Here is a 27672-nt window from a genome sequence, read left to right as displayed (position 1 = left end):
ACTGTGCGTCCCTCTTCGCTGCTCTCAGTGGGTCCCCAAGGCCTTCGTGGGCCCTGGGAGACCCAGACTGGGGGGGACCTGCACTCTGAGCCCATCTCACAGGCTCCCCTTTCTTCCCCTCTTCACTCACCTGATGTCCACGCCCCGTTTTAGGCAGAGGACACCATCCTGCTTCCTAACCCGGCCAAATGCGAGAAGTCCCAAAGTCCCTGGGGTCCTGGTGACTGAAACTCACTGGCATCTACGTGTGGATGCGCATTTTCAGGGCTGTGCTCTCTAAGCTTATCCTAGAGAAAAAATATGTGGAATGGTCCGTCATTCTTTGCTCTTTTGAGGGGAGGAGAGTTGGGGAGAGGAGATTTCTCTTTGCTTCACATTCATCCTGAAGTTAATCTGACCTGATCTGGTTTCTAAAGGGTATTGGGGAGGAAGAAAAACTGGGGCCTGCAGGATATTTCTCTCTCCTCGCCCCTTTGTGTACCCTTGACAGTTTCATCTTTTGGGTCTTCCAAGAAGTGACCTTGGACCCACACGTAGCCAGTAAATTGCTGAATCTGTGGATCGGATCTTCTGTCTTACATGCCCTCTTTCTCTCCTGTCCCCTCTGGTGGCACCATCGGTCAGGTCCTTGTACCTCCCCTGATCCACTGACGGGCCACCCATCCACCCATTCCTCTACCGTAGTTTGTGGTCTCCACCGTCAGAGGAACGCCAGCCTGGAAGTGCGCCTACTTCTTTCTCCCAGTCCCTGCGGCCTTTTCCACCCTCACCCTCTTCACTGGCCTTTCCTCTCTCGCACGTGCCTTTTTTCAGTCCTACCCCTGCTCCCTGACCAGGTTCTCACTCTAAGCCAGTTCCCTTTCCAGTTGGCCACGATCCTCCCGGCCAGCTCAGCGTGCTCCTACCCCAGACCTTTGTGGCTTCTCTCTCCTTGGCAGGTGGCTCTTGGTTTCTCTCTGTGCCAGGTACCACACCTGCCTTCCCTGGCAGGTGCCTGTGTTTTTGTCCCGTGCCTCACTGTTGGCGCCGCTCTTAGTGACAGGGTCTTAGTTCTCTGCCCGCACATAGAACTTCAGCAGTTTGAACATATTAACTTTGTTTTGATTCTGCAGTAAATTGCATTCGTGTGCAAGAAAGACTTGTTGAGGAAAGGTGGGGCTTGGAGTCAGGCAGCTCTAGGCTTGGAGCATGGCCATTGCATGAGTAGAGGTGCTGGTGTACCACCGGGAGTTACTGTGCCTCTGTGGGTCTCTGTTTTTCCATCTGTAAAAGGGATAAAGCTACAGCCTTTCAGGGTTGGCAAGTAGTTTGCGTGGGGCTCCTTGTACAGAGCCAGGCCACGATGGGCATGGAGGACAGTGGCTACCTTTGGTCTTCAGAGGATGATGTTCCTGTCAGTGTTCGTTTCCCAGCCCATAAGTAGAGTGCGTGACTCCCTGCGGGTGCCCCATTCACTGTGTGGGGCTGAGGGCCGCCCCCGTGGATGCCCTGTGACTTGGACCCACCTGCATCCTTCACCCAGTGACATCCCTGTAAGCTGTAAACAGGAACGCAGCCTCTGCAGAACCTTCTTTGTCATCCAGTTGGTTTCTCCAGAGGCCTCGTGGAGCACGTCTGGAGAACTGCTCACCGCCTGCCCGGAGGGAAGCTGAGGGATGCCGAGCAGCAGACCTGGCTCTCGATCCCTCTCCCCTGCTCTCTGCGTGTGCAGACGACTGCCGGCCTCCAGCAGCCCCCTTTGGGAAGCTGCGCTGTTCGGACTGTGGGAATTGGTGAGCAGATGGCCCTGCTGGCAGCGACTCCTGGCTCCCTCGCCATCCTGGGAGCCGCCTCAGTCTGGCATGAGACGTAAGTGGTTGCGTGCCAGGCAGGGCCCCGGGGAGGGAATACGGTTGTGTTGTTTCCAGAGTGTGGATCAGGAGTGACTGTGTTGCTGGGGGGTTTTTGGGTTTGTTTTTTTTCTTTTTTTCTTGTTCATCCAGCGTTTCCAAGTCAAGCACGTGAAAATGATTGTTCGAGTTCTTTTAATTTCTTTTCCTGCTTGCTCAAGCAAATGTTTGGGCCGAAGCCGAAGGATTTTGTCTTCTCTGTTTTATCTGGTTTCGGTGGTAAACTGAACTCTCTTATACCTCTGGCTTTCCCTCTGCCCTCTCCCCGTGCTGGTCTGGACTTGGAAGTCTGCAGAGGACCCTGACTTCTGTATAACGGTCTCTCCCTCCCTGACAGCATCAGGATGGGGTGGGGGTTGGTGTGTCCTTGCTCTGCCGGCCACGCTTCCCATTTTCATTCAGAACCTCTTCTTTGAGGCCTGTCCACCCTTTGGGGTTCCTCTCTGCCTTTCTTGATGATTCTTAGCCTGGACTTGACTGTCCCTGTTGAGAGTCTGTCCAGTTTAGTCCTGCCAAGAGGTGTCACACGTTTGTCACATCCAGGCTCTGTACAGCAGGCCGCTGTATCAGTTATCTACTGCTGCATAACAGGCTACCCCAAACTCAGGGGTCCAAAATGATACGTGGTCATTACCTTGCAGCTCCCGTGGGTCAGGAACCCAGACGTGGTTGAGCTGGATCCTCTGCTGCGGGTCTCACATGGCTGCAGTCAAAGTGTTGGCCAGGGCCAGGGTCTCATTGCGTCTGGGGCCCTCTTCCGAGCTCACACTGGTTCTGGGCAGAATGCATTCTCTTGCAGCTGTATACCACAGCTGGCGGCTTACTGCCTCAAGGCCAACAGGAGAATCTGTTGCTGTCAGGAGAGGGACCATCCCATCACCTTTGCTTAATGAAGGGAGCAGCTGCCCCATCCTATTCCCTGGTCCCAGCACACTTAGCATAGGGGGCTCCCCCAGGGGGCCTGTACCAGGGGCTGAGGTCTTGGGCCACCTCAGGATCTGTCCATCAGTCTCAGTTCGTGGAACATCTTGAGATACCCTAGTCTAACGTAGAGGAAACAGACATGTAGATGAGTAGCTTTCCATTCAGTGTTACAGGGTGTGTCGTATAAACACGATGCTGGCTGGTGGGAGGAGGCCAGGAGCCCTGAGGAGCTCGGCAGGAGTCGACCACGTGCCAGAGACCGTCCCGTTCTCTCCACTCAGCAGCTGCGCACTGCTTCACACCTGGAGGCTTGGCATCTCTTGCATTCGCCCCAGGTTGCATATTTGACCTCTGCAGTAACACCTCCAATGACCCTGAGATATTTTTTCCATGAGCTTTGGCCTTGGGGAGGGACAGGCCTGAGTTTGGCTTCCACCTCTGTCATCTGTCACCTCACCTGGCTGTGCTGTGACCTGGGCAGGCCTCACCTTCCAGTGGACACAGTCGTCTGCGGCTCATAGGGCTGTTGTCAGAATTCAGTGTGGTAGTTGTTCGGTTCTCTCCTCCCATCGTAGACTCTCGACAGGTGCCCCACCTCTGCCTCCTTCAGGTCGCTTCCTGTGGTCACTCCTCCTGACTCTTCCTCGTTCTCCCCACAGGCATTTATCTCTTCTTAGTATTTCCTTGAGACTTGGGACTTGTTTTTAGTATGTACCTAAGTTCTCTGCCAGGAGGATCAGCTGTATAATTTGTGGAGCCCAGTGCAAAATGAAAATTGTGGAGCCGCTTTTTAAAGAATGAAGAATTTCAAGGTGGCAACAGCAGAGCGTTAACCAAGCCTGGGGTCATTCTGAGCATGGGGCCTTGAGCCGGTGCCCCCTTGACTGTGAGCCCACCCTAAGGACAGAGCCTTCCAGGCCCCTCCCCGCATGGTGCCTGGCTTGCACTGGATGGGCCGTCAAGGTCTCGTAAATTGAATCTTCTAGGTTCTCTTTCACGGTGAGGAACTCAGAGTGATCTTGGACGACCCACAGCAAGCAAAGGACAGAGAGATTTTTCCTGCGATTTCCCCGTGCAGTTTGGCAATACAGGTGCTGTTAGCTCAGTCTCAGGACCCCCGTCGTAATCTGCTTACAAGCCTTCAGTCGCCAGATCTTTATTGAGCACTTACTATGTGCCAAGCACTGTCCTCGGAGCTGAGAAAACAGCAGTGAACAAAGCACAGAAATCCCTGCCTTGTGGCTGACATTCTGTTGGGGGAGACAAGACAGTAGGTAAGATGAATAGGTACGTTAAGTGTGTTAGCAGGTGCCAAGGAGGAAAAGTCAGCCAGGGACAGAGGCTGTAGAAGTGAGCCCTTCAAACGTGCTCTGCCCTGAGAGTCGCCTCATAGGCGTTTTCTTTAGTCTGTATAAGGAAGGTACCACTTCTGTTCCCGTTGTCTGGATGAGAAGACAAAGCCTCAGGGAGGTAGCTGGCCTAATTTCAGTTAGTAGGAAGTGATGGAGCCAGGACCCTCATGCTCCGTGTCTCTTTGACTCCAAAGCCTGTGCTCTTAGCCCCCAAATTTGAGAGCCGTCTCTGTGAGCCCTCCTCCTGTGGCTTTGCTGTCCGCCCTTCCGGCCTGAACCCCAGGGGCCCCGCCGTGAGTGGTGTGTCCTGTCCCGTGAGCTCCCTGACCTCAGCCTAGAACGAGGCTTGTGCTGGGTGCCTCTGCCCTCACGGTCGCCCGGGTCGCTGGCAGGGTGCTCATCCCGCTTCCCGTGCGCGAGCACCAGGGGCCTGTAGGTGCAGGCCCTGGGCTGGGAGCCTGGTGCAGCCTGTCTCGTTTCTGTCGCCCCCACGAGGTGCCAGCCTCACTGTAGGAAAGTGCAGCTCCCAGGGGCCAGCGCCGGGGTTTAGGTGCAGGTCGCCGTGGCTCAGAAACCTGTGTCCCTTCCTCGCTGCTCCTCACGGGGCCTGCGAGCTTGTGTTTATCTCGTGCCTTCCTGTCCGCACTCGCGTGGCTATACAGGCAGCCGCCTCCCGTTGACTCCCAGCCTGCAGCGCTGGGGTGCACACACGTGTGTTGTTCTGGGGCCGTTGTACTGCTCTGCTGTCCCTTTCGGTTTAACGCGGGTGTATTATTCTTGGCAGTGTGTTGGAACATTTAATTTTAAAATCAGAATTTGCCTTCAGTATGTGTTAAATATTTTTTATGGTTGTTAGAAAACTCATCCTAGAGTGGGGACACGTGAGGACAGAGGTGAAGAGGTAATTTGATTCTCTTGGAACGTAATTAAAGTTATTAAAGTTAACTTAAAATGAATTTTGCTTAGAGTCTAGTAGGTTTCATTAAACTTTTGAAATACCAGTGCTTAGACTTGAAAAGAATGCCTGGAGGCCCTGATCTCACTCTTCCTGTGCTCTTAGCACATCAGGGGAGCGCGTTTGCATACCAGGGGAGCCTTGTATACGCCAGGGAGCGGGCTTGCACACCAGGGGAGCCTTATACACACCAGGGAGTGTGCTTGCACACGAGGGGAGCCTGTGTGCACACCAAGAATGCTTGTTCGTGCCAGCTCTTTCTTCCTAGGCGATAGTGGTACCCGTGATCACCCTTGTGGTAAATGGGGCAAAGCTGTGAGAAGGAGTCAGAAAACCTAGGTTCTGTCCTAAGATGTGTCTTCTGCTGTGCAGCCTTAGGCCAGTCACTAAAGGTCTCTGGTCCCCCACTACCTCCTTTGTAAAGTCAAGAGATGAGATAGATTATGGCTTTCAAATCCAAGAATGAGAGTCCTCACACCTACCAGTCTAGTTCTGTGTTGGCTCGTTCCCGCTTCTAACAATTCTTGGTAGCTTTGTAACAGTCCGTCCAGAGTTTCTCCTTTCTTCTCAGGCTGAGAGCAGGTCAGCCACGTGTTGGGTGTCTCGCTGAGTCACCCTGAGATAGTGAGAACTGGTTTGGCCGCTGAGAGGAAGTGGACCCTCTGCTCGGACCCACTTCCCCCTCCGTGAGCGTCAGGCCAGGCACGCTTCACCCCGGGAGCAGAGCCACGTGCATGGTGGCAGCCTTCCGGACAGAACGGACGCCCGCCTTTAGAGTTCATCCTTGGCGGACATTGCGCTGTGGTCAGAGACCCTAGATCTGGGCAGCTTAGTAGGAAATTCCTAAGACTAGGTGGACATCCACGGAGTCGTTCTGTTTGAGGAAGGCTGCAGGAAGAAAACGGGATTCATCAGAACAGGATTAATGAGAGTCAGGAGGAGCCCCCTGCGGGGTGTGCTGAGTGATGGGGCTGGGGGTGGGGGCAAGACCGTGTGTCTGGCCTGCGAGGCTCCCACTGTGGGGCGGGGAAAGCCGTGGCGACGGTTCCCACTCCCGCGGCAGAGGCGACGCGCTGATGAGCACACCCTGCCGGCCGGCCCGCCCCACCGTGCGGGGAGAGCATCGGAGATTCCCAGACCACCACGTGACGTACAGAGTTGTGCCTCTGGCTGTGCCTGGCCGGGGCGGGTCCACTGGGTTGGGTCTGTACCCACCCCCTGCTGCCTGTGTGACGGCGACCTTGGGCTGGCCCCCTGCCCTCCCTGAAACAGGAAGAGTCCTCCTCACTTCAGGGGGCTGAGAGGGCACCTTGTACAGTGTGTCGTGTCTGATCCTTGCCCGACACAAGGCGCTGTCATTTTCATAGATGGTGGGAAGCAAGGGTCCCTTCTGCCGCCTTCCTGCCCGCCTTCCCCCACAAAGGGAGATTCCAGGCCAAGGACTAAAAGGTCAACCGAGTGCAACCCAAGGGAAAAGACAGCCAATGCCTGACCTGTTTCCCTCCAAGTCACCCTGAGCCTGGTACCAGGCGAAGCATCGTGCATTGTGTGCCTTTATTTCTTTCTCTATTTTTACAGATTAAAAACATTTTTTTTCCTAGAATGGCTACTTTTAAAGCTATTTTTAAAAAGACTTTGTTTCAAAGAAGGCCTCAGAGGCCCCGCCTTAGGAAATGTCGGGTGCCCTCCCTGTGCTGGCAGAAGTGATTCCCGCACGCTTGCCGCGAGTTCTCAAGGCGTAGTCCCCAGATCGGGACCCACAAGGGAGGGTACTGTTGGTGTGGTTTGGAGAGAGCCAGGCCCGCTGCCACCTCTGGAAGTTGCTCGCCCCTTCTTCCCAAAGGCCCAAGCCCACTGTTCCGCGCTGCGCCTGAAGCAGGTGGCAGTTGGGAATGACTGTTCAGGTCTGGGGTGGGGACCGCTGAGCCGTATGACACGGGGGCTTCCTCAGGGGCCCGATCCCCCAGCCCCGGCGCTCTGTGCAGGCCCCGCCACCCGGGGTGGGAGGGAGATGTGTCTCTTATGAAGCAACCTGGTAACAAAGGCAGCTTTTATTTAGAGTTTTTGCCTTATCAATTCAGCCAGTGTATGGGGTTGGCCAGAAAAGTTTGTTCAGGTTTTCTGTAAGAGGTTATGGAAAAACCCAAACGAACTTTTTGGCCAACCCAGTATGTTTGGTGCCTATGTGTATATTGGGTTCTGTGCCGAATGCTGGGGATTCCATGTTAAATAACAAAGAGTCCTCAAAATTAGGCTACTATGAGTATAAACTGGTACAGACTTTCTGGAGAGAAAATTGTGTGTTCATGTGTGTTTAAGACAAAAACATTAAAATATACCCTTTCATCCAAGAACAACAACAGCAACGAGGCCTTACCCTCCAGAGGTAACGTGTGCTGTGTCTAGCTCTGCCAAAAGGGATTTGAAGCAGCTTATAACATTCAAAGTGAACAATGTGATTTAAAATTGGAAAAGTGGGACATGGAGAACATAGGGGAAAGTAAGGCAAAATGAGGAGAAGGTTTGTATGTGGAATTCAAGGCATAATGTTGGTATAGTCAACAGAGTTTGGCTACACATCTGACTTTGAGCTTCCTGGGAGTCAAAGCAAAGAGAAAAACAAGCTCAGTTGCTTGACTCATGGTGTCCTTAAAATACCGCCAGGTCAGTCAGTTCCTCTGAAGAACTGTTCCTGGTAGATACCCGCGGGTGAGGAGACCCAGTGAGCTGGGCGGACAGGCAGGTTGTTATAGGTTTGGCCCCGAGGTCCCCAGGGAGAGCTGATGCCACAGGCCCATCCCACCAATTAACCTGGGTATTTGTGGTCTTGAGAGGTGAAGTCAGCGGCAGTGCTTGGTGCCAAGTCTGCTGGCCGCCCCAACCATCGAAAACAGGACGCTGAGTCACATCCTGCAGGCCTGCAGCGTCCTGACTTCGCGTGCCCGTCACAATGGGAGGCTCGCCCGGGCAGGTCGGTGCCCCCACTTTTCCGAAAGCGTGGTCTCAGAGCAGGAAAACGGTAAAATTAGGTCTTATGTGGGCCAGGGTTATGTGTGTGCAAGGCCCTCAAAATCTGGACAGTCACAGACCGAGAGGAACCCAGAGAGAGGAGCTTCCCATCAGCCTCCACTGCCTTAGGCACGAATCAAGGCTGCTGCTGTCATGGAAACACAGAGGGGAAACGGTCCTGAGGCAGGGAGAGCTCTCGGGTGCTGAGGGTCAGAGCATCCGAGAGGGAAGTGGAAAGCCAGGACGTCTGCCAGTGAGGATGACCAGTGAGAGGTTCTTAAGCTTTTATCACTGGCCAATAAAGGAAAACTACAGGAGATGTTTTGCCAAAATCCAATTAAGTGGAATTTTTCTTAAGTAATTTTTTAAAATTTAAAACAAAAGCGTGCATGAAAGTTGCAAATACAGTACAAAGAACATTTTTCTGAGCTGTTTGGAGAGCAAGTCACAAGCCTGATGCTGTTTGAATACAAACAAGGATGTTCTCCTACAGAGCAGGCCATTGACCCTTGACCCTGATCCATGACTACAGCTAATCCTCAGACCCCACTCAGGGTCCACACTTTGTCCCAACAATGTCCTTCATTGTAAAGGATTCAGGTCAGGATCATCTGCTGCATGTAATGGTCCTGTCTCCTGAGTCTCGCTCAGTCTGGGACATTCCTCAGTCTCCCTTTGACTCTCGTGACCTGGACACTTTTGAAGGAACAGGCCCTACATCCGTGTGAACTCCTGTTTGCCTGTTTCATGTAGTGGTTCATGGTCTGTTAATTGTATTCTTGACTTCAAGGTTCAAATTGTTCCCGACGTGGCCTGTGGAGTCTCATTTAAGCTGGCTTCCCTGTCCCTTGACATGTCCACATCATCCTTTAAGCGCTGCCTTGTTTTCTGACACCAGATGGCAGACCTCATCTTGTACTTTCTGTCCCGCATCTCTGGAATCCATCATTTCTCCAAGGAGCCCTCGTTCCCTTTAACAAAGAATGGAATTTTGAAACCGAGGCAGGTGGTGATTATTTTGTGATGTATAGAAATAGGCAGATAGAATCCCTGTTTTGTGCGCCTGGAACTGACAGTGATGTAGGTCAGTTATACTTCAACAACAACACATTTTTAAGAAAGAATTTATGAAGCATTTTAACCCCTGCGAATAATAATTGGAAGGAATAATTGATGGTTGAGGTTAGGAGCTGGGGCTGGACCTAGAAATCTGACAGCGGAGTACAGAACATGGAAAGTGGTGGATACAGGTTGCCACCTTCCATTGATTTGGGTTTTAGTTGATTGGCGGGCATAGCGGAGAATTAAATGCCCACTAATTTAAAAAAGCAGAAAATATCACACTCTTCTTCGTGTACTCTGTAAAGACTCCTTGAATCTAAAAACTAACTTGATAGTAATGGGGACTTTTTTTTGAAGAAATAAAATTACACCAAATTAATCTGGAAAAAACAAAGAAGCCAAGGTAGGTGTGCTTATTATTACTTTTGGGGGCGTTGCTCTCTGCAGGTCCTTTCAGTGGGCAGAATTCAGGAATATGTGGGTGTATATGTGCACACACAAGCACACAGGTTTGATCTGTATATTTTTTCTTTTCTTTTTTAAAAATAAATTTATTTATTTAGTTATTTATTGGCTGAGTTGGGTCTTTGCTGCTGCGCGGGGGCTTTCTCTAGTTGCGGTGAGCGGGGGCTACTCTTCGTTGTGATGCGTGGGCTCCTCATTGTAGTGGCTTCTCCCGCTGTGGAGCACGGGCCCTAGGCGCGTGGGCTTCAGTAGTTGCAGTACATGGGCTCATCAGTTGTGGCTCATGGGCTCTAGAGCGCAGGCTCAGTAGTTGTGGTGCACGGGCTTAGTTGCTCCGTGGCCTGTGGGATCTTTGCGGCCCAGGGCTCAAACCCGTGTCCCCTGCACTGGCAGGTGGATTCTTAACCACTGCGCCACCAGGGAAGCCCTGTATTTTTTTCTATATTTAAATATGTTGAAAACCATGAGTTAAAACTGATACCTTCAGTTCTGACCCAACATCTCCGGGTTCATTCTAGGTTTTTCTCGCTCCACGTTTGTAATCCCTTTTCTAATAGGGAGAAACCCGGCTCCCATTGCCCCTAAAGTGTTTACTTGTTTGATCAACACCCCTGTCTGCAACCAGCCTCCCATCTCTGCAGCCACCTCTCTGCTGCTCACCACGCCCCCTCCCCAGCCCAGAGGCCTGCCTCACCCTGCCCACCAGGTGGTTTTCGGTCTGAACTGCTCGGGAAGAGAAGCAGACTTATTATGTTGACGCTGGGTTTCCCCAAGGTGTCAATTCAGCAAAGGTGCAGTGCTCCTGGTGTCCTCTCCTGGCTTCTCCACTTCTTGGCCACGTGAATTTGGATGAGTGACTTGACCTTTCTGAGCCTCAGTTTCCCTGTGTATAAGATACTCATAGATGGGGGACTTCTCTGGTGGTTATCCGCCTGCTCATGCAGGGGACACAGGTTCAAGCCCTGGTCCAGGAAGATCCCACATGCCGCAGAGCAACTAAGCCCATGCGCCACAACTGCTGAGCCTGTGCTCTAGAGCCCGTGAGCCACAGCTACTGAAGCCCGTGCGCCTAGAGCCCGTGCTCCGCAACAAGAAAAGCCACTGCAGTGAGAAGCCCCGTGCACCGCAACGAAGAGTAGCCACTGCTCGCCACAACTAGAGAAAGCCCGTGCAGCAGCGAAGACCCAACTCAGCCAATAAACAAATAAATAAATAAATGAATTTATTTAAAAAAAAAGATACTCGAAGATGGATGCTGAGGATTGGATTAGTTAATGTGTATGATGTGCTCAGCATGACACGCAGCAGAGATGTTTATTATCAGTTTTACATTTACTGAGTGCATGTTATCTTTGGGCACTGAGAGGCATCCAGAGACGGAGAAGTCTTAGCCTCTGCTCTCAAGACTCCGGTGACATGGATAACTTAGTGGTTGTGTAGGTTGAAGCACTTGGTTGCCAAGAGGACCTGACCTCCAGGTGACTGTAACTGCATTTATGCAGTGAGTCTTTTTTTTTTTTTCCCCCAAAGGTAATAATGCTTAGTTAGAGGTGTCTGATAATTGTTTGAAGCTTGATAAATATTTTCCCAGGTCACATGTTTTAGCTGAGTAATAGGGCACCTTTTTAATTTATTTTTTATTGACATATCGTTGATGTGTAATATTATATAAGTTGGTGTACAATGTATCGATTCACAATTTTGAAGGTTACACTCCATTTATAGTGATTATAAACTACTGGCTGTATTCCCTGTGTTGTACCCTATACCCTTGTAGCTTATTGTACACATAATAGTTTGTACCTCTGGATCCCTTAGCCCTGTGTTGACCCTCGCTGACCCCCACTGCTAACCACTGCTTTGTCCTCCCTGAGTCTTATTTGTCCTGTTCATCCTGTGTGTGTGGAGCTCCCAGTGTTGCAGCTGCTCAGAGATGACCGAGGTGAGTTAGTCACAAGATGCTTTGAGGCTGGAGAGGGGTGCAGCTCTGTCACTTTATCAGTATTTACTTTTGCGTATAGACTCTGCTCTGTGTCAGGCAGGGAGGGACACTTAAAAAACTGTATGTGTCCAAGCCCTGGAGTCCCATTGTAAAATTAAAACATCCTGGTGTAAAGATAATGTCACTACCAGTTAGTAGGTCCCAGAACACAGTTTGGGCCCTTGGGTTCCTATCCCTTTTTAAGTATATGACCTTGGATGAATGATGTACCCTCTAAGCCCCAGTCTCTTCACTGGCACAGTGAGAGAAGGTGCTGTAAGATGTTGAAAGGAAAGAGAGCTAGGGTGGTGAGGGAGGGCTTCCTGGAGGAGGCGTGAATGTTGGAAGGTGGACAGGACGTAGGGAGGCAGACAGGAGAGAGGAGGCTGTGTGTAGAGACCCGGGTAGAAGAGTTGATGAGGGCAGTGACACAGACAGGGATGGAGCAGAGAACGTGTGGAGCGTTGGAGGAACAATGTAAGAGGTGATACAGGAAGCCTTTTATTATAAATCACTTTTGCTAATGGCGTTACAAGCTCCCTGAGGTCAGAGAGTGTCGGTTGAGTGACAGTTCACAACATGGCATGGCTAACTGGCTGCCATGGAAAGCAAGCACAAGGACTCTGGGTTCTATAGATAATGTCGCATCATTGAAAGTTCTGGAGCTAGGACATAATGTAACAAGAGCAGTGGTTAGGAACTGCGTGCAGCCGGTTAGAGGCCAGAGGTCCCCTGTTCTCTCTCTCATTAGGCTGCAAGCTCCCGGTGCAGCTGTGCTGTCGCATATCATCTCTGCTAGCCGCCTGTGGCTAATTACAATTTAATGAAAATCAAATAAAATGACAAAGTCAGCTCATCAGTCACACTCATCACATTTCAAGTGTTCAGAACATAGGCCTCTCCGGCGGGTGGCTGCCGTCTTGGACAGCACTGCCCTGCAGGGACACTGAGGACCCAGCACAGAGCCGAGCACACCATGGGTGGACGTTGCATGGCTCGTGGGGGTGGGGGACTGGGAAGGAAAGGACGCCCTGGAAAGGTTAGGGCCTGGGGACCCATGCATATGGCATGGGGCTGCATCCCAAAGAAAGGGCCGAGAACCAGGGACAGTCGAGAGTCCGTTCTTGGAGTTTTTGAGTTGTTTCAGAAGCATTTCCTCCATGTGCCTGTTATTTCTGGCTGGCTAGGTTGCCTCTGCTGCCATTGCATTTCCTGCACAATGCGGCCTTTCTCCCTCTGCGCTCACGAAGGGGGCTTAGATCCTAGTGTACCAGACGTTGACGGAAAGATATACCAGCTCCGGCTTCCACAGACGGGGCCTGAGGGCTCTTGGGGGCCATCGGGGAGCTATCCCAAGGTTTGTGGTGCCAACCCAAGGCATGTTATTTGCTGTCTTACTGATGTGGGGGGAAAATCCTGCTTTTGCGAGCTTGCTGGTATATTCATCTGCTTGCTCCTACCCGTTGGTATGAAGGAGCACTGTGTAGCCGGCTGCAGAGAATGTCTCTTACTGTCCAAAATACTTCTGGACATTCCTTCTCTCTGAGAGAAGCCTACGCCTTCTAGCCAAACAATACATGCCCCAGCAGCAAAGACATTTGTAACGAGCCCTGCCAGCATTTCTTGCCGGTGACCCCATTCCCTAAGTATGAGGCCCTGCAGAGCTGGAGTTTCCCTGTTGTCAGCTTTCTGTGTGGAGGGGAGCCTGTGGGGGGCTCTAGCTGATCGGTGTGTCAGGTGAGTTGTTTGTTTTTAGGCCCTGAAGAGTGGCGTTCAGTACAGGGCCTTGCCCAATGGCCCTGTAAAAGCACAAAATAAAAGTAAAGCCTTGGTACAGCCCGGGGTCTTTGTGACTTTTGAACTTGAATTCAGAATGAGGGAAGCACCCATGGGAGAACAATGGAGAGAGTTTTCCATCTCCACCTGCAGACTGCTTACCTTACTCCAGATCCAGATAGTAAGTCTTGCATCTCTTTTGCATCTTTACAAACTTCATTTTGCTAGGAAGGGGGTTCTGGATCCATCTGAAGCATCGCCAGGAGTGGTTTTAAGGTAGACCTGCATCCCTCCAGCTTTACCTGCTGCTCCTGTGGCTGCAGTCACACCGTCCTGCCCCCTGACCTCAGGATTCAGCAGGAAGAGCCCCAACCTTGGAGCCTGTCAATCTTGTCCCGCCCCTGATTGGCCGTACAACTGCAGACGCGTCATTTATCTTCTCTGTTTTGGTTCTTTCCTCAGAAAAGTGGAGTTGTAAGAATGAAGTGAAGAAATGTAGGGGCAAGCTCTCTAAATTATGAAGCCCCATTCAGATTGGAGGTATTGTTGACTTATTTAAAATAACACTCGAGTGCCCGCTAGGCCTTCGGGTGCTGAGAACTCCTGGCTCAACCACAAGCCCAAGGTTTGGTTCTTAGCTTTGCACATTCTGAGACTGGAATGTTACTTCACCCAGGGATGACCGAGTTCTGAGAAACCAACTCACCTTAACCAGACTTAAAAGGAACTGACTTATAAACCTGAATAGACATTTGTGAATTATCATCCTCCTCTGTTCACTGGAGGGCACATGTGGTATAATCTTCCTTCTCTCCTGCTCCCCACTCTCTTCCTCTATGTTTACTGGTCCTTCAAGGCCCAGTTTGGTGGTGTTTCTTTCAGGGAGATCTCCCTGGACCCTCAGGCTGGGCTGGGCATCCCTCCCCCCGTGTGTGTGTGTGTGTGTGTGTGTGTGTGTGTGTGTGTGTGTGTGTGTGTGCGCGAGCGTGTGCATATATGGTACCTTATGCATCCCTGCACCGTGGGACCTGCTGTGCTGCATTGCAGGTACTGTCTTGTGTTCGTCTGACCCACTAGACTGTGATGTGGCTCCAGGGCAGAAACCGTGTCTGTTTCACTCCTGAGTCCTCAGGGCTTAGCACCGACCAGGAACGGTAGAGGCACAGTCAGTATTTGTTAACCTAGATGGAATTAATGGAACCTCCTCTTGGGAGTGTTCACGGGCACCACCTTTTCTGTAGTGACAACTTTACATGCATTCAGTTTATCTCTAGAATTATCGTCAAATCCACTGGACAAACCAGTCTACCTAGTAATCACCAGGCAGAGCTGAGTGTGACTGAGGGTTAATTTTATCCGCAAACATAGTTTAGTCCATTTCAACCAGCCCAGTCTATTTGGATCCTTTTTTTTTCTTTTTTTTAAATTGAAGTATAGTTGATTTACAATGTTGTGTTCATTTCAACGCTTTTTAGAGCCTGTACTTTTAGGCTCATATTCTCTGGGGGTTTTTTTTTTTTTTTTTCCAAGATGTAACATCAGAAATCCTAAAATCATAACCGGTTAAGTAACTTCCTGAGTCCTCATCTGTAGAATGAGTACAGTAATGCATGTTCAGTCAGCGTAGGAGAGCTTCGTGAAGATCACACCGGCTGACATCAGCCAGGTTGCTTTGTCAGCAGCAGAGCGTATCAGAGGTCTGATCCCTTGTTATGACTGTCATCTCAGATGACTGATGCAGGGCTGCCTTTCAAGGGCAGGAACACCTGTGACCCTGACAGTGTTTGGTAGAAGAAGGGCACGTGCAGTTAGCTGCTGACCTGTTTTGCTGCTTCCAAGGAGGGTATTATTTTTTTGACCTGTCGTGACCTCTCCTTATATTGCACCTAATTGTGTTAATCTCCTTCCGAGAGGACCACACGTTTTTATTGGTGTTATGTTCCGCCAGCAAAAATATTTATCGTGTACCTACTGTGTGTAAGGTACCCTTATGAAGGCCACGAGGGGAACCATTTTCCTCTGTGCCTTCTGTTTTGTTTTTTTTAATGGTTTGTTTATTTATTTACTTATTTTATTTTTGCTGCGTTGGATCTTCGTTGCTGCGCACGAGCTTTCTCCAGTTGTGGCAAGTGGGGGGCGGGGCTACTCTCCATTGCAATGTGCGGCCTTCGCGTTGTGATGGCTTCTCTTGTTGCGGAGCACGGGCTCTAGACGCACCAGCTTCAGTAGTTGCGGCACATGGGCTCCGTAATTGTGGCGCACGGGCTTAGTTGCTCTGCAGCATGTGGGGATCTTCCCAGGCCAGGGCTCGAACCTGTGTTCCCTGCATTGGCAGGTGGATTCTTAACCACTGTGCCACCAGGGAAGCCCCTGTGTTATTGTTAAGTTCAGGGGTTCTTAGCCCTGTCTGTGCATTGGGAGCATTTCTGGGACTTTTAAAAAAGCAGATGCTGAGGACTTGTCGCCGACCTTCCGAATTAGAAGCGGCTGACATTAGACCTGGACGTGACTATGTTTCAGAAGTTTCCTGGGTTCTCCCGACATATGGCCAGAGTTGGAAATGAGGAGTGTTAGTATCATATTCTGGAGTGTGATGTTGATACACCCAGTCTTTCCCTTCTTCAAGGAATTATGTTTCTAAATGTCCTGGCACACATCCAGACTGCCCAAACGTAGACCCACCTGTTAAAGATCGTTATCTTTGCCTGGTCGATGCTCGGACAGGCTCAGCTTAGCGTGGTTCTCCTTAGTCTGCAAACATTTGGCTGCTTGAGTGAATGAACAGAGCCCTGTAAGTGAATATCAGAACATACACATACTAGAGCAAGCTGTAGAACCCAGAAGTGTGGATTCCCAGACCAGTGCATTGTGTTTTATTAAACTTTGAGGTGCACCAGAGTCACCAAGGGAGGTGGTTGGAAATGAGCTTGCCCAGGCTCTCCCCGGGATGCTCTCAGGAGCCCGAGTGGCTCCCTTCATTTGTCGGAGAGGAAAGAATGCCTTCCCCACAGAGCCTGGGAATTAGACGGGGCGGCACGGCGGAGAGCCTCGGGCAGCAGCGGCGGTGCTGTTGGTGAGAAGCAGCTTCCTGACCAGCAAGGCTGTGCTGCTTCCCCCACTGCCGCCCCCCAGGATCCCCATTCATTCCGGAAGGACCGAATGATGTGTCCTGTCCTGTAACTGTGACGGTGGCGGCCCTGCCGCTTGTCCCCCTGGGCTGACGCCGGTCTTCTCTTTCTGAAGATGTTTCCCTGCGTCTTTCCTGTGCCTGATGCCTTCACGTGCTGGGAAGAAGGACCAGGGAATGGGTCCTATCCTGACTCCTCGGTGACGCTGCGCTTGGCCATCGGGGCAGGCAGGGCAGAGGTGGCCACAGGCTCTCCGCTCTGATTCTCACTCTCGATGGGCAGGGGCAAGGGTGTTCCAGAGGTTAAGAAGGTGGGTGTGGGCCCAAGAATGTGGGTCTCATCCCATCTCATAAAGATGATGCTCCTGCAGTGGAAGTTCCCCCAACCGCACGATAAGCATAATCGTCGTGTGCGTTTCGCTTAATCCCCTTGTGAGGAGTGATTGGTCGTTTGGGAGCTGGGACAGCCTTCTGGACAAGGCCCTACCAGAAGTCTACTCGGTGCCCTTCCTTCATAGAGTGTTCCAGAAGCCACCACTGAGACACTCCTTCTTCCCCACCCTACAGGGTTCATTCCTTGGGGGACTCATCCCATCCTGCCCTCCGCAGTGGTTGGTTGCACAGTTAATTTATTCCAAGCTGCTCCCGCCGGGTGGGTTTCGGGGTCGCATCCTAGACCCTCCGGGACCCACACCTGCTCTCCCTCTGCAGCCCACCCTGCGCCCCTTGCATGAAGTTCTCAGAGCACCTCCCATTCCCTCTACCTGGAATGCAGTCCCCCCACACCCTAGATTAGCACTGAGACTAATGGTGCCTTTGAAAACACGGAATAACTGTGGCAGCTGCTGCCCACGGTCACTGTTGGGTGAATGGAAGGTGATTTGAGAGAAATAGAAATCCTTCAGTATGTCGGTTTGAACGAGAATGGGGTCCTCATGGCTCGGGGTGGGTTCCTGGGCCGCCAGCTGTTTTTCCTCGCAGTTTCTAATACACACCCTATTTCTTGTTCCTGAGGCCCACAAAAAAGCTGTAGGAGTAAAATGATTAGAGGAACTTCAGCTGTTTTGCTCCCTCTGAATGGCCCTCTTTCATCAGGATGTGCAGGGACAAGGGCCTTTTTAAACCCAGATATCAGGGAAGGACGAGAGTTCCACCAGAGCCATTGGCCGTCTGGGCGGGAACGCCATCCGGACCGGGTCTCTGCTTCCCCGGAGGGCTTCATCCAGCCTCTTGTTCAGACGTTCATCCTTCTCCAGAGGGCAGGGAAGGCAGGGGCTGGGGGCGGTTCCGTTCACGATGTGACCACGGCAGTCTTGGACCTTTCCTGTGGTACTGACGTTTGCTTCTCCGTCCCGCCAGCTCCCTACTTCTGCTCTTCCGAGGTTCCCAGCCCAAGATAGTACGTATTGCCACCGCTGATTTCTGTTGTCCCCGTGTCTCAGTTTCTGGATAACACTGGCTGTTGCTGCTCTGAGGGCTGGGGTTTTCTGGAGGATCCTGTCTGTCTGCAGGGCCCTGTAGAAATGATGAGCCCGTGTCATCTCCTAAGCTGGGGTCTGAGACATGTCTGTGTTGTGGAGATAAAAGCAGGATGGGGAGGGAGGGCAGGGGCTGAGCTTGTTCTTAATCCCCCGTCAGGATTTTTCTTGCAGCAACTTGGGGGCGGGGGGTGGGGGGACATTTCCGTTTTGTTTGCCTGGGTCTGACCTCCTGGAGCTTTAGTCGCTCTCTTTAGGGCACCAGCATCTTTGGGGAGACGGCTCATTGCTCCGTAGTTGGGATGGGTGGTTTGTGGGTTTGCTTCCTTCTCCTGAGAACCTAGTAAAGTACGAGTGCCAGCCCCAAAACGGATTTCCTAAAGGACTTCCTTCTCTGGCGGGGTGTCTTGACACTGACGAATTGGGTACCGTGCCTGCCTCGTATCAGAGCCCTGGCCGCTGGCCGCGGGAGAGGGCGCAGGAGGCTCTGGGCCCAGAGTGAGCTCAGAGCAGAAGACGGGAAACAGGGTCATAAAGAATATCTGTGTCTCATTTTCATAAGTCCCATGACCGCCGTGCTCTGTGGCCTCTCGGCCCCGAGAGTCATCCAGTGAGGTTTTCCTCGTGCTGTATCTGCTTACTGTCTCCGCAAACGCAGGGCCATCTCACAGGCTTGGGATGATGTATTCTCTGAGTTTCCCTGCAGCTTCAAATCTCGCTCTTTACAGTAAATGCCTGTGACTGATTTCGGGAGGAGGACAGAGGCAGAGTGTTCCAGGGCCCCCAGCCACACAGCCCCCGACTTCATGTGTAGCCGGGAGGCTGTGATTCTGTATCCACCTCAGGAACAGTGAGGAACAACTCGCCTTGTAAGTGATCGTGGGATAAAACCAGCCTATTCTCTCGCATTGTTCCCTTTTTTTTTTTTTCCTCAAGGAAGTGTAAGGGAAACCAAGGGGAATTTTTACCCATGATTTCCAAGGCAAAGGTCACCGTCAATGGCTGGCTGTTTCCAGAGGGCTCAGGTTTCTGGTCAGTATGGATTTTTTTTTTCCTTTTTTTCTTTTCTTTTTAAACTCATGAACAAAAAGAGGTTGATGATGCCTTGCAAAGATTTTTTTTTCCCCCCAGCTGCTTGATGAGCTGATTGTCGTTTGAAGTTTCCTGCGTTTTGGAGTCTCTCGGGCAGCAATGAGAATAGGTAGTAAGTGATCCGTGTCTATCTAAAACAACATAGTTCTGAAAACAAACTCAGTTGTAGAATTTTAAGGAAGGAGTGAGTGGGTGGTAAGTTCCGGGGGTGGAAAAGTGTTGGGTAAATCTGCAGTTTGCTAAAAGTAGACAACCTGGATTTTCTGTTGGCCAATGGATGCTAAAGAGCTTTTTGCCTCCCGTGGGTAAGTGAGACTCACAGAAAGGGTGCTTCTCGTTTCTTCCATTATTTATAGTCCTGGGCTCCTCAACACTTGAAACTTGCAGCACAGATACAGGACTCACAGAGTGGAAAGGATGACTTGGCAGTACATGCGTGATGAGAGATGAAGAAGTGCTGTCCAGATGTGAAGTGTCGCCCTTAGAAAGAGATAAAGCCAGTTGTCAGTAACTCAAAGGCCCGGATAAAAGGGGCAGAACTAAAACCTTAATATTTGGTATTTGAGCCGTCACAATTTTTAGTGTGAGAATTCAGCCAGAAACACGAATAGATTTTATTGTGGACTTCATAGTATGGAAGATAACCGTTTTTCGATTCCAGGAGCTGCTGACTTAATGCCAGTCCACGCGGTGAGTTTTCTTAGCTCCTGGCGTTGTATTTTCGATTTAGCTGAGTTTTTTATTCCAGGGTGAGAATGTTTAACTACTAACATTAGCTGTCTGGGACAGTGGTGATTTTGCTGTTTTATATTACAGAGAATGTCCTTGTGTTTCTGTCAGAAATTGATTTGCTTTCTATTAAAAAAAAAGTGCTCCTGTCTCTTAGAGATTTTTCTTTCAAATCAAATTTTTTAATTGGCTGCTCAAGAGAGAGTGAGTGATTTGTATAGTTCCCTATAATTTGAACTGTGGTCTTCTTTAACAGAATTAATAAACATGAATTGTTTTTGCATTATAAAGTGTAGTACGTTTTATAGTACTTTGAAAATTAAAAAATCATTTACGAAAGTTAATTTTTGCTCAATACCATAAATTTGGAAGATGCTAAGAAGTAGAAAGAAGATAATCGTAGGTGGTACAACCCCCCGACCTTCCCCCAAAAAACCACTGTTAGTAATTTTGGTGTATCTTATGTGTAGTTTTCAGAGATGATGGTATTTTTAAATAATTGGTGGTAATTAATAGCTAATACAGTTTATCGGTTTATACAGTCTTAATTTCTGCATAAGATAAAGATTTGTTTTGGTAGCCAGATTGTGAAAGTGAAATTTTTTATTGTAATTTCTAAAATCATGGGTTGAATATAAATGTCATTGCTTTGTCAAAATAACAAAGACCAGAGATTCATTCTGCTGAGAGATTCATTGGGTCAGCTTGAGATTTTCTACGGGTTTTCTACACAGCAAGCTTGACTAAGTTACAGTGGTCAGTGGCCACCCACTTTTCTTAAGATGCAAACAAAGAGTGGAAGAGTGATTTCTTCTTCCTTGTATTCTGTAAAGGCAAGACACCAGGAAGCAGTGAGGTTGTTAAACGTTCAGAGAGTTAGAAGCAGAGATCAACAGCAAGAGTGTAAAAAATTCACAGAGGGAGCCACCCTCTGCGCATCGGAGAGCTGCTCTCTATTTTGAGATGATGATGTGGTACAGAGCGGTCCCTTTACAGTGTCCTGCAGGAAGGGGCTCCTCGCTTTGGAGGAGCCCACAGAGAACCTTGGGTGTTTTAGCCGAAGCATTGTTTTGGGGGGGAGTAGTATGTGAAATTACTATAGAAGCTATTTTATCCTGTTTGCATTTTATATGCCACTCTCCAGCTTTTCCTCTGCAGCATGTCTCTGCCCATTTTCCTCTGTGAATTCCAGCCTAACTGTGCTGATTTTTTTTCCTCCCCAGCTTAAGTGAGAGCTTTTTCATGGTGAAAGGAGCAGCCCTCTTCTTACAACAGGGAAGCAGCCCTCAAGGCCAGCGGAGTCTTCAGCATCCCCACAAGCATGCAGGTGATGGCTCTAAATTGACGCTCTTACCCTGGGACTTATTTTCCGTGCAACAGAGGAACCCTCCGTTATTGGTGGTGAACACTCTGCTGGTTCTCAAGGCCGGGGAAGTAGTGGAGCGCGGATTTGTAGTGACAGGTGCCGGTAGAGGCTGTTTCCTTGAGCAGGCGATGCATGTTTTCCAGATGGCACCAGGAGCTAGCGGTCCTTTGACCACGTGTGTCTACGTAAGAAGGTCAGCAGCTTTTTGTCTGGGTATAAAAATTTCCTACTCAGTCTGTCAGTTAACTGCAGATTTTAAGTTTTTTTACAGTATGACTTTTTAACAAATGCAGCAGAACACCTTATAGCCAGATGTTGCCCCCTTGAAAATAACCACCTTGGGGTCCTAAATGCCTAGTCCGTCATTTCTCTGAGCATTTGGAAAAGTCTCACTTGGGGAAATTTCTTTAAACAAGCCTTGGGCATGTACTGGGGTGGGAAGTCTTTATTTTTTAATGGTGGGTTTGGTTTTTTGGAAGTAGACAGAAGTGATGAAGTCGGGATCAAACCAAGTATTAATTGAGGTCCAAAAGCAAGCAAATAAGAAATGCCTGCAAAGTAATAAGACTGGTTTTCTTAGGTGATTTGACTTTGAACCTGAAGGCAGTTTGGAGAGAAGAATTCAGGAAACATTTGTGTACAAGTGGATCTTTGTAGCTGGTGGGGAGCCTCTCCAGGCACCTCTTGGACGGGCAGCACATGTCGGAGTAGGAGCTGGAAAGGCCTCTGCCTCCCAGAACAACAGCAGGTCAAAGCAGCCAGCAGTGGGGGCCAGTTTTTTCTGTCACTTTGATCATCTTGTTTGTCTAACCTCAAGTCATCCAGCCTCATTTTGGAGCTGAGTGCCTCAGTTAGAATTTCCTATCTTACATTTTATAGCAAACACCAAATCTCAGTCAATATTTTCACCTACTGATATTTATAATCAAGATTTAGGTCTGTTTTAAGCTAAGAAAACAGTCCTCCTGCACAAGGAGGCAGTGTGTTTTGTGGAAAGAATCTGCTTTGGAGCCAGACAGACCTGGCTTCTGATCCCAGTTCTACAACCGTACAGAACATTCGTAGTCAACTTCTGAGCCTTGGTTTCCTGATCTTTAGAGTGGACATCAAATATCAGCAATTCAGGTGTCGTGAAATTTTAAAACTTACGCACGTAACAGGCTTACCTTCTCATAGGTGCTCAGTGTATGTAGCTGTAAGTATTGCTCCAGTGACCGCTGGTACAATAAAACTGTAAACAGAACCTGCGTTCCTGAATTTGGTAACGGTTCTGCCCTGTTAGGAGTGTGACGAACGGTTGTTCCTGTCTTAACCATAACCCGAAGCCAGTGCTCAGCTTTGTTCCCTAAACGTTAAATGTCTCCTGCCTCCGCCTCAAAGAATCTTTTCCTTCTGTGTGAGAGCTTGGGGAAGTGACTGCAAAACCATCTTGTAAAAACCCTAAGTCCAGCTGATCGACACACCTCTGGAACGTACACGAGAGTAGGAAGGAAGCCTGGTGCGCTGGCTCTTCTGCCCTGGGGTCCGAGATGGGGCGCCCGTCCCAGAAAGACAGAGGGGCGCCCACAGTCCACAGATGCTCAGTGAACACCCCTGGGGCGGGCACAGACTAGACTTCGTGGCAGGTACCCCGGACAACCCACAGTCCCCCAAGCAAACCCCACACCGAGCTGAGTACAGTTGAGGGTTGATTCTGGCCATGTCAAGGAATTCAGCTCATGTCATCCAGTCCAGTCAGGCTGAGACTCTTTCTTTCCAGAGCCGACCTATACTTTAGGCTCACATTCTCTGCCTTTTTTTTTGCAAGTGCTTACTGAACACTTTAACATACAGGGGTTGTGTGTGGCTGCCAGGCTGGGGTTGGGATTTCCCTCTGTCAGCAATTCCACGTCTCAGCAGAGAGTCCCACTGAAAGGACTCTGTCTGTGTGGAAAATGTCCTTTTCACTGAGCCACTCATCAGACAGAGGGCTGGTTTCTGCTTTCATCTGTATGCTTCTGTGACTTGGAGTGAGTCAAGGGGGTGGGGTGGGGGGCCCAGGCGAGCCCAGGACCAGCCGTGGTGGTTGTGTGCCATCCTGACGCTGGTGACACGGCAGGTGAGGGTGCTGTTGGGTGGAAGATGGGAACAGGGACCAGTACCTCCAAGTCGTTCTTCATGGAATGTGGTGCCCGGGTAGGGTGTTTTCCACTGTGGGGTCCTGATTCCAACAACCTGATTGCTCTGTGAGGCAGGAAGTGCCATTTGGACATCACTTGTCAGTCTCCCGTAAAATGAAAAAGATGCTTTTGCAAAGGGAGCAAATCCAGTGGCTTCATCCCTCTGGGGTTCTCATTGTGACCTATAAGGTAGTTTTTTTTAGAAGATAAATCTGTTTCTTCAGGGTATTGCACAAATTGAAGTGAGTATGGATTTTCTATGAATTACTTCCTGCACTTTCTTCTATATCAGCTTCTTTACAGATGAACCATTTCTTCAGAAAGAACCCCACGCAGACATTTTTGAAATATGTATAAGCTAGGAAAAAAGTGGCACTAGAGCCACCCTCGCTACTTACCAGTTACGAAGCTCAGTTGTCAGGGACCACGTGCCTGGGACACACAGCCCTTCTTGGGTGAGCTGGAGCCTGCGTGTCTGTGGAGACTCACCGCCTCGGAGACACTTTCCTCCCCTCCCTGCAGCCCAGAGGCACCCCTGGGACCCTGGGGCCACACAGAGATGTTCAAAACCTGACTCTGGATTACTGCCCTTTTAAATAACCAAGGAGATACAAAAAAAGAGGACATAATTTTTAGCAAGAAAAAAAATGACGTTGCTCTTTAATCAAATTATGTCTCTGGGTACCCAGCACGTACCTGCTCTCTATGGAGTCACTTAAACATTTCCCCTCCTGGCTTTAGAAGTCATGTCTCTCTCTTATGGAAAATGCAGTTCTAAGCGGAAAACGACCCCCAGTTCTTTTTCTTTCAGACCCACCCGTAGCAAATCCCTCTCTTCAGCTGTGTGTATAGCTTCTGCTGCCCCACCCTGCAACGTCACGTTTGCCTGAATTTAATAACATCTCTCCGCTAGGCTTGTCTGTATTTTTCAGATTTTGTAGTTATTAAAAAAAACACCCATATTGCAGTTATTTCAGAAAATAAAAGCAAACTTTTAAAGACCTGGCAATAGCCTCTCACCCATCCTCATCATTCAGCATTCAGGAGTGGACTAAGGAAAATCCAGGTCTTCTTTCAGACCCTCAGAATCAGCCTCTCTTGGGTGTCTGCCTAGAAAGCAGGTGAGTGACCTTTTTTAAACGTTCTTCATTGGTCCAACAGGGGACCTGCCTCAGCACCTTCAAGTAATGATCAACCTTCTGCGTTGTGAAGATCGAATCAAGCTGGTAAGAAGAGACGAGAGTGGCAAGTTTTAATTTTTAATTGTGAAATTTGGTAGGGCTTTATTGATGAGCAGGGAGTTGGGGGAGGGGGAGGGGGAGGTGGGGGGGGCTCTTACGTTACAGCAAATTCTCCCAAACCATTTACAAAATCCAAAGCCCGATCTGCTCCTCAGTACCCAGAAGGTGTAGAGAAAGGGTGTATCAGGTCTCTGGGTCCGTCCGTACTAAGCTGGAGTCGTCATTCATTGGATTTTATTTGTTCACTTATTTAACAAACTTTGGGGGTCTCCTCTGAGCCAGGCACCGTTCCTCATGCTGGGTTTATAAACGAGATGTGAGAATTTCATCTTAATTCCTAATCTCACGGCGGGAGGTGAAAACAAAAAGTCTTTGGTCTTGGATTGGTGAAGGAAGGGGCGGCCACCTGGAAAGGAAAAGCAGGCCAGTGAGAGCATCTCTGCCCATCTAGGCTGTGCGCCTGGAGAGCGCCTGGGCAGAGCGGGTCCGCTACATGGTGGTGGTGGACAGCAGTGGGCGCCAGGACACGGAGGAGAGCGTCCTGCTGGGAGTCGACTTTTCCAGTAAGGAAAGGTGAGTCTGAGGGACGGTGGTTCCCTCCTGCGACGGGGACAAGAGGCGCTGCTGAAAAAAAAGGTTTTCAGGGTCCCACATCCACGGGGGTGATGGTAGGTAACAGGGTGGTCAGGCACTGGAAACAGTGGAGCACCTGATTTTAGCTCTTGTGTGCCAAGGGCTGTGCTAGGTCTGGTCTCTGCTCTCAGAGAGCTCAGGGTCTGCACTGTGCTTAGAGATTTTTTTTTTTAATTTATTTGTTTATTTATTTGTTTGTTTTATTGGCTGTGTTGGGTCTTCGTTGCTGCACATGGGCTTTCTCTAGTTGTGGTGAGTGGGGGCTACTCTTCGTTGTGGTGCACGGCCTTCTCATTGCGGTGGCCTCTCTTGTTGCAGAGCACAGGCTCTAGGTGCATGGGCTTCAATAGTTGTGGCACATAGGCTCAATAGTTGTGGCTCACGGGCTCTAGAGCGCAGGCTCAATAGTTGTGGCGCACAGGCTTAGTTGCTCCGCGGCATGTGGTATCTTCCTGGGGCAGGGATCGAACCCATGTCCCCTGCATTGGCAGGCAGATTCTTACCCACTGCGCCACCTAGGAAGTCCCTGTGCTTAGAGATTTAACCCTGGGTCCTATCAGGGGTGCCCTAGAAGAGGGCACTTTAACCAGGAGGGCTTCCTGAAGGAGGTGACGGCAGAAGCAAACACCCCAGGACAAGTAGGAGCCAGCCAGGTAGAGCAGGAAGGCGCCCTCCAGGCTGACAGTCCGTATGGAAGTATGTGATTGATCGGTATTGTATCAAGCACCTTATCCAGTATCAATATCCCATGGATTCCCAAGTACTTGTTGATGGGTCCTGGATCAGAGGCTCGAAGAGAGGTTTGGAATTTCCCAATAACTGGAGGCCAAGTTAGTCATATCATAGACCCTGTTCTGTGTGTGAAATGAAGGTGAACGACTCTCCCTACGTCTAGGATAAGTTAATGCAAGTGAGATCACTGCAGAAGCTGCGTTTGTTAAAACTGGATTAAAGTAGACTCCCGTTATTCATCATTCATTAATCTGGTTGTTCATTAAGCAGACCATTCGTTTGCATTCTCCTGTGTACGAGGCAATAAGTTCGGCCCAGGTAAACAGAGAAGCAACAGTACCCACGGTTCTTGGCCTCAGAGAGCCTGTGAGCTCAGCAGGGAGAGAGCCATCGCCAGAAGCCAGGGTGACAGGCCCAGTGATGGAGCAATGCGGGGTGGCCGTGGGAACCCAGGAGAGATGTAGGCTTGGGGCGGAGCCTGCCAGAGGCCTTCAGGCGCAGGTGATGGCTGAGCCGCGTCTTAGAGGACAAGGAGGCCTTTGGGCGAGTGCAGGGGTGGGGCAGAGCAGGGGGTGCATTGCAAGAGCATTTCAGGCAGAATTGATAGCAGAAAATGAAAGCTGTCGAGGCAGTGATTGGCATGGGGACGGTGCGTTCTCCTCGTCTTGCTCCCGTGAGGGGGCTGCTGTTAGTGCCACGCTCGTGACCAGGACGCCGTTGCTTGTTACAAGTAAATGAACTAAAAGGGAGGCCATTTCCTTTATGGCCTCCTTCCCAATACACAGAAGCTTTCTGAGCAAGTTTCCGTAGCGCGCGTAGGTGAGTCCGATTTATCCTCCAGGGTCACGCTTCCTCTAAAAAGACCCAGTTTCCCTGACCACATGTTCTGTCCCCGCTTCCCATAGATGTAAACCCACAGGCCCTCCTTCATTGTAGAAATCTTACTGTCACTCCCTACAGGACTAGTGGAGACTCAGGAGAATAACAGCTAAGGGGGTGTTAGGGAATAACCGGTGTTGTTACGGTCTCGTCCTGGTCTACACTCTTGAGTCCAGGTTGAGAGCCTGGGGGCTTCTGCCCACTGCGTGTAGGTCTCACCAGGCTCCTCTCTGTCTCTGTGCCTGAGGGAGGCCAGTGTAGGTGCTGCCCCGGTTTCCTAAGGACAGTTTCATCTCCGCCTGCCGCGGGCCTGGGTCTGAGCCTGTGGCTCCCCAGTCTGTGCTCCTTTAGCTCTTTGTGCCGTTCTCTCTCCTTGTGTCCAGAACCTAGTGTGAGTCACGGATGCTGGAAGGGGGCACACGTCCAGGTCTGCCCACGTGCTCCCAGGGTAGCCTCCGCCCAGGGCTCTCTGCCTGTCAGTCTTGGGCTCCGAGGGGCCCTGTCCTTACCTCTCCCCAGCGTGGACGCGGTACCCCTGGGGACTCTGAGTCTCAGCACCAGCTTTATTTTGCAGCTCTAGGAAGGAAATATCATTAGCCCATCAGGAATGGGTAGGAGTGCAGGGTGGGGCTGGAGAATTTGCCCAACACAAAAGGCTTAACCCAGTTTGACCTGAAGGGCTTGACACGGCCTTCCCCGCAGATACGGAAGCAGGGGTGGGAAGGATCCCCGCGGCTCCCCCGCGGCCGCCGAGGCTCTGGAGGAAGAGCGGGTTCCGTGAGCCCCAGAGCTGCCTGTGTGCACAGCCGCGTGTGTGTAACCC

At 50.4% G+C, this 27672-nt stretch overlaps 1 protein-coding gene across 8 annotated transcripts in view; it reads left to right on the top strand.

Annotated features, from left to right (window-relative positions):
• Window positions 1-27672, top strand: part of SSH1 (slingshot protein phosphatase 1) — a 58424-nt gene that overhangs the window by 6876 nt on the left and 23876 nt on the right. For 4 of the 8 annotated variants that reach the window (XM_057746172.1, XM_057746171.1, XM_057746166.1 and 1 more), the window contains exons 3-5: window positions 21063-21166; window positions 24526-24590; window positions 25057-25178. In XM_057746172.1, the coding sequence (XP_057602155.1) occupies window positions 21063-21166; window positions 24526-24590; window positions 25057-25178 (291 nt within the window). The other 4 variants (XM_057746168.1, XM_057746167.1, XM_057746169.1 and 1 more) reach the window with 4 other exon arrangements.

Source organism: Hippopotamus amphibius, chromosome 8 (genome assembly GCF_030028045.1).
Source record: "Hippopotamus amphibius kiboko isolate mHipAmp2 chromosome 8, mHipAmp2.hap2, whole genome shotgun sequence".
In the NCBI taxonomy this organism is placed as follows: Eukaryota; Metazoa; Chordata; class Mammalia; order Artiodactyla; family Hippopotamidae; genus Hippopotamus; species Hippopotamus amphibius.
Note: the sequence above shows the minus strand (reverse complement) of the source record. Positions and strands in the feature narration are given on the sequence as shown.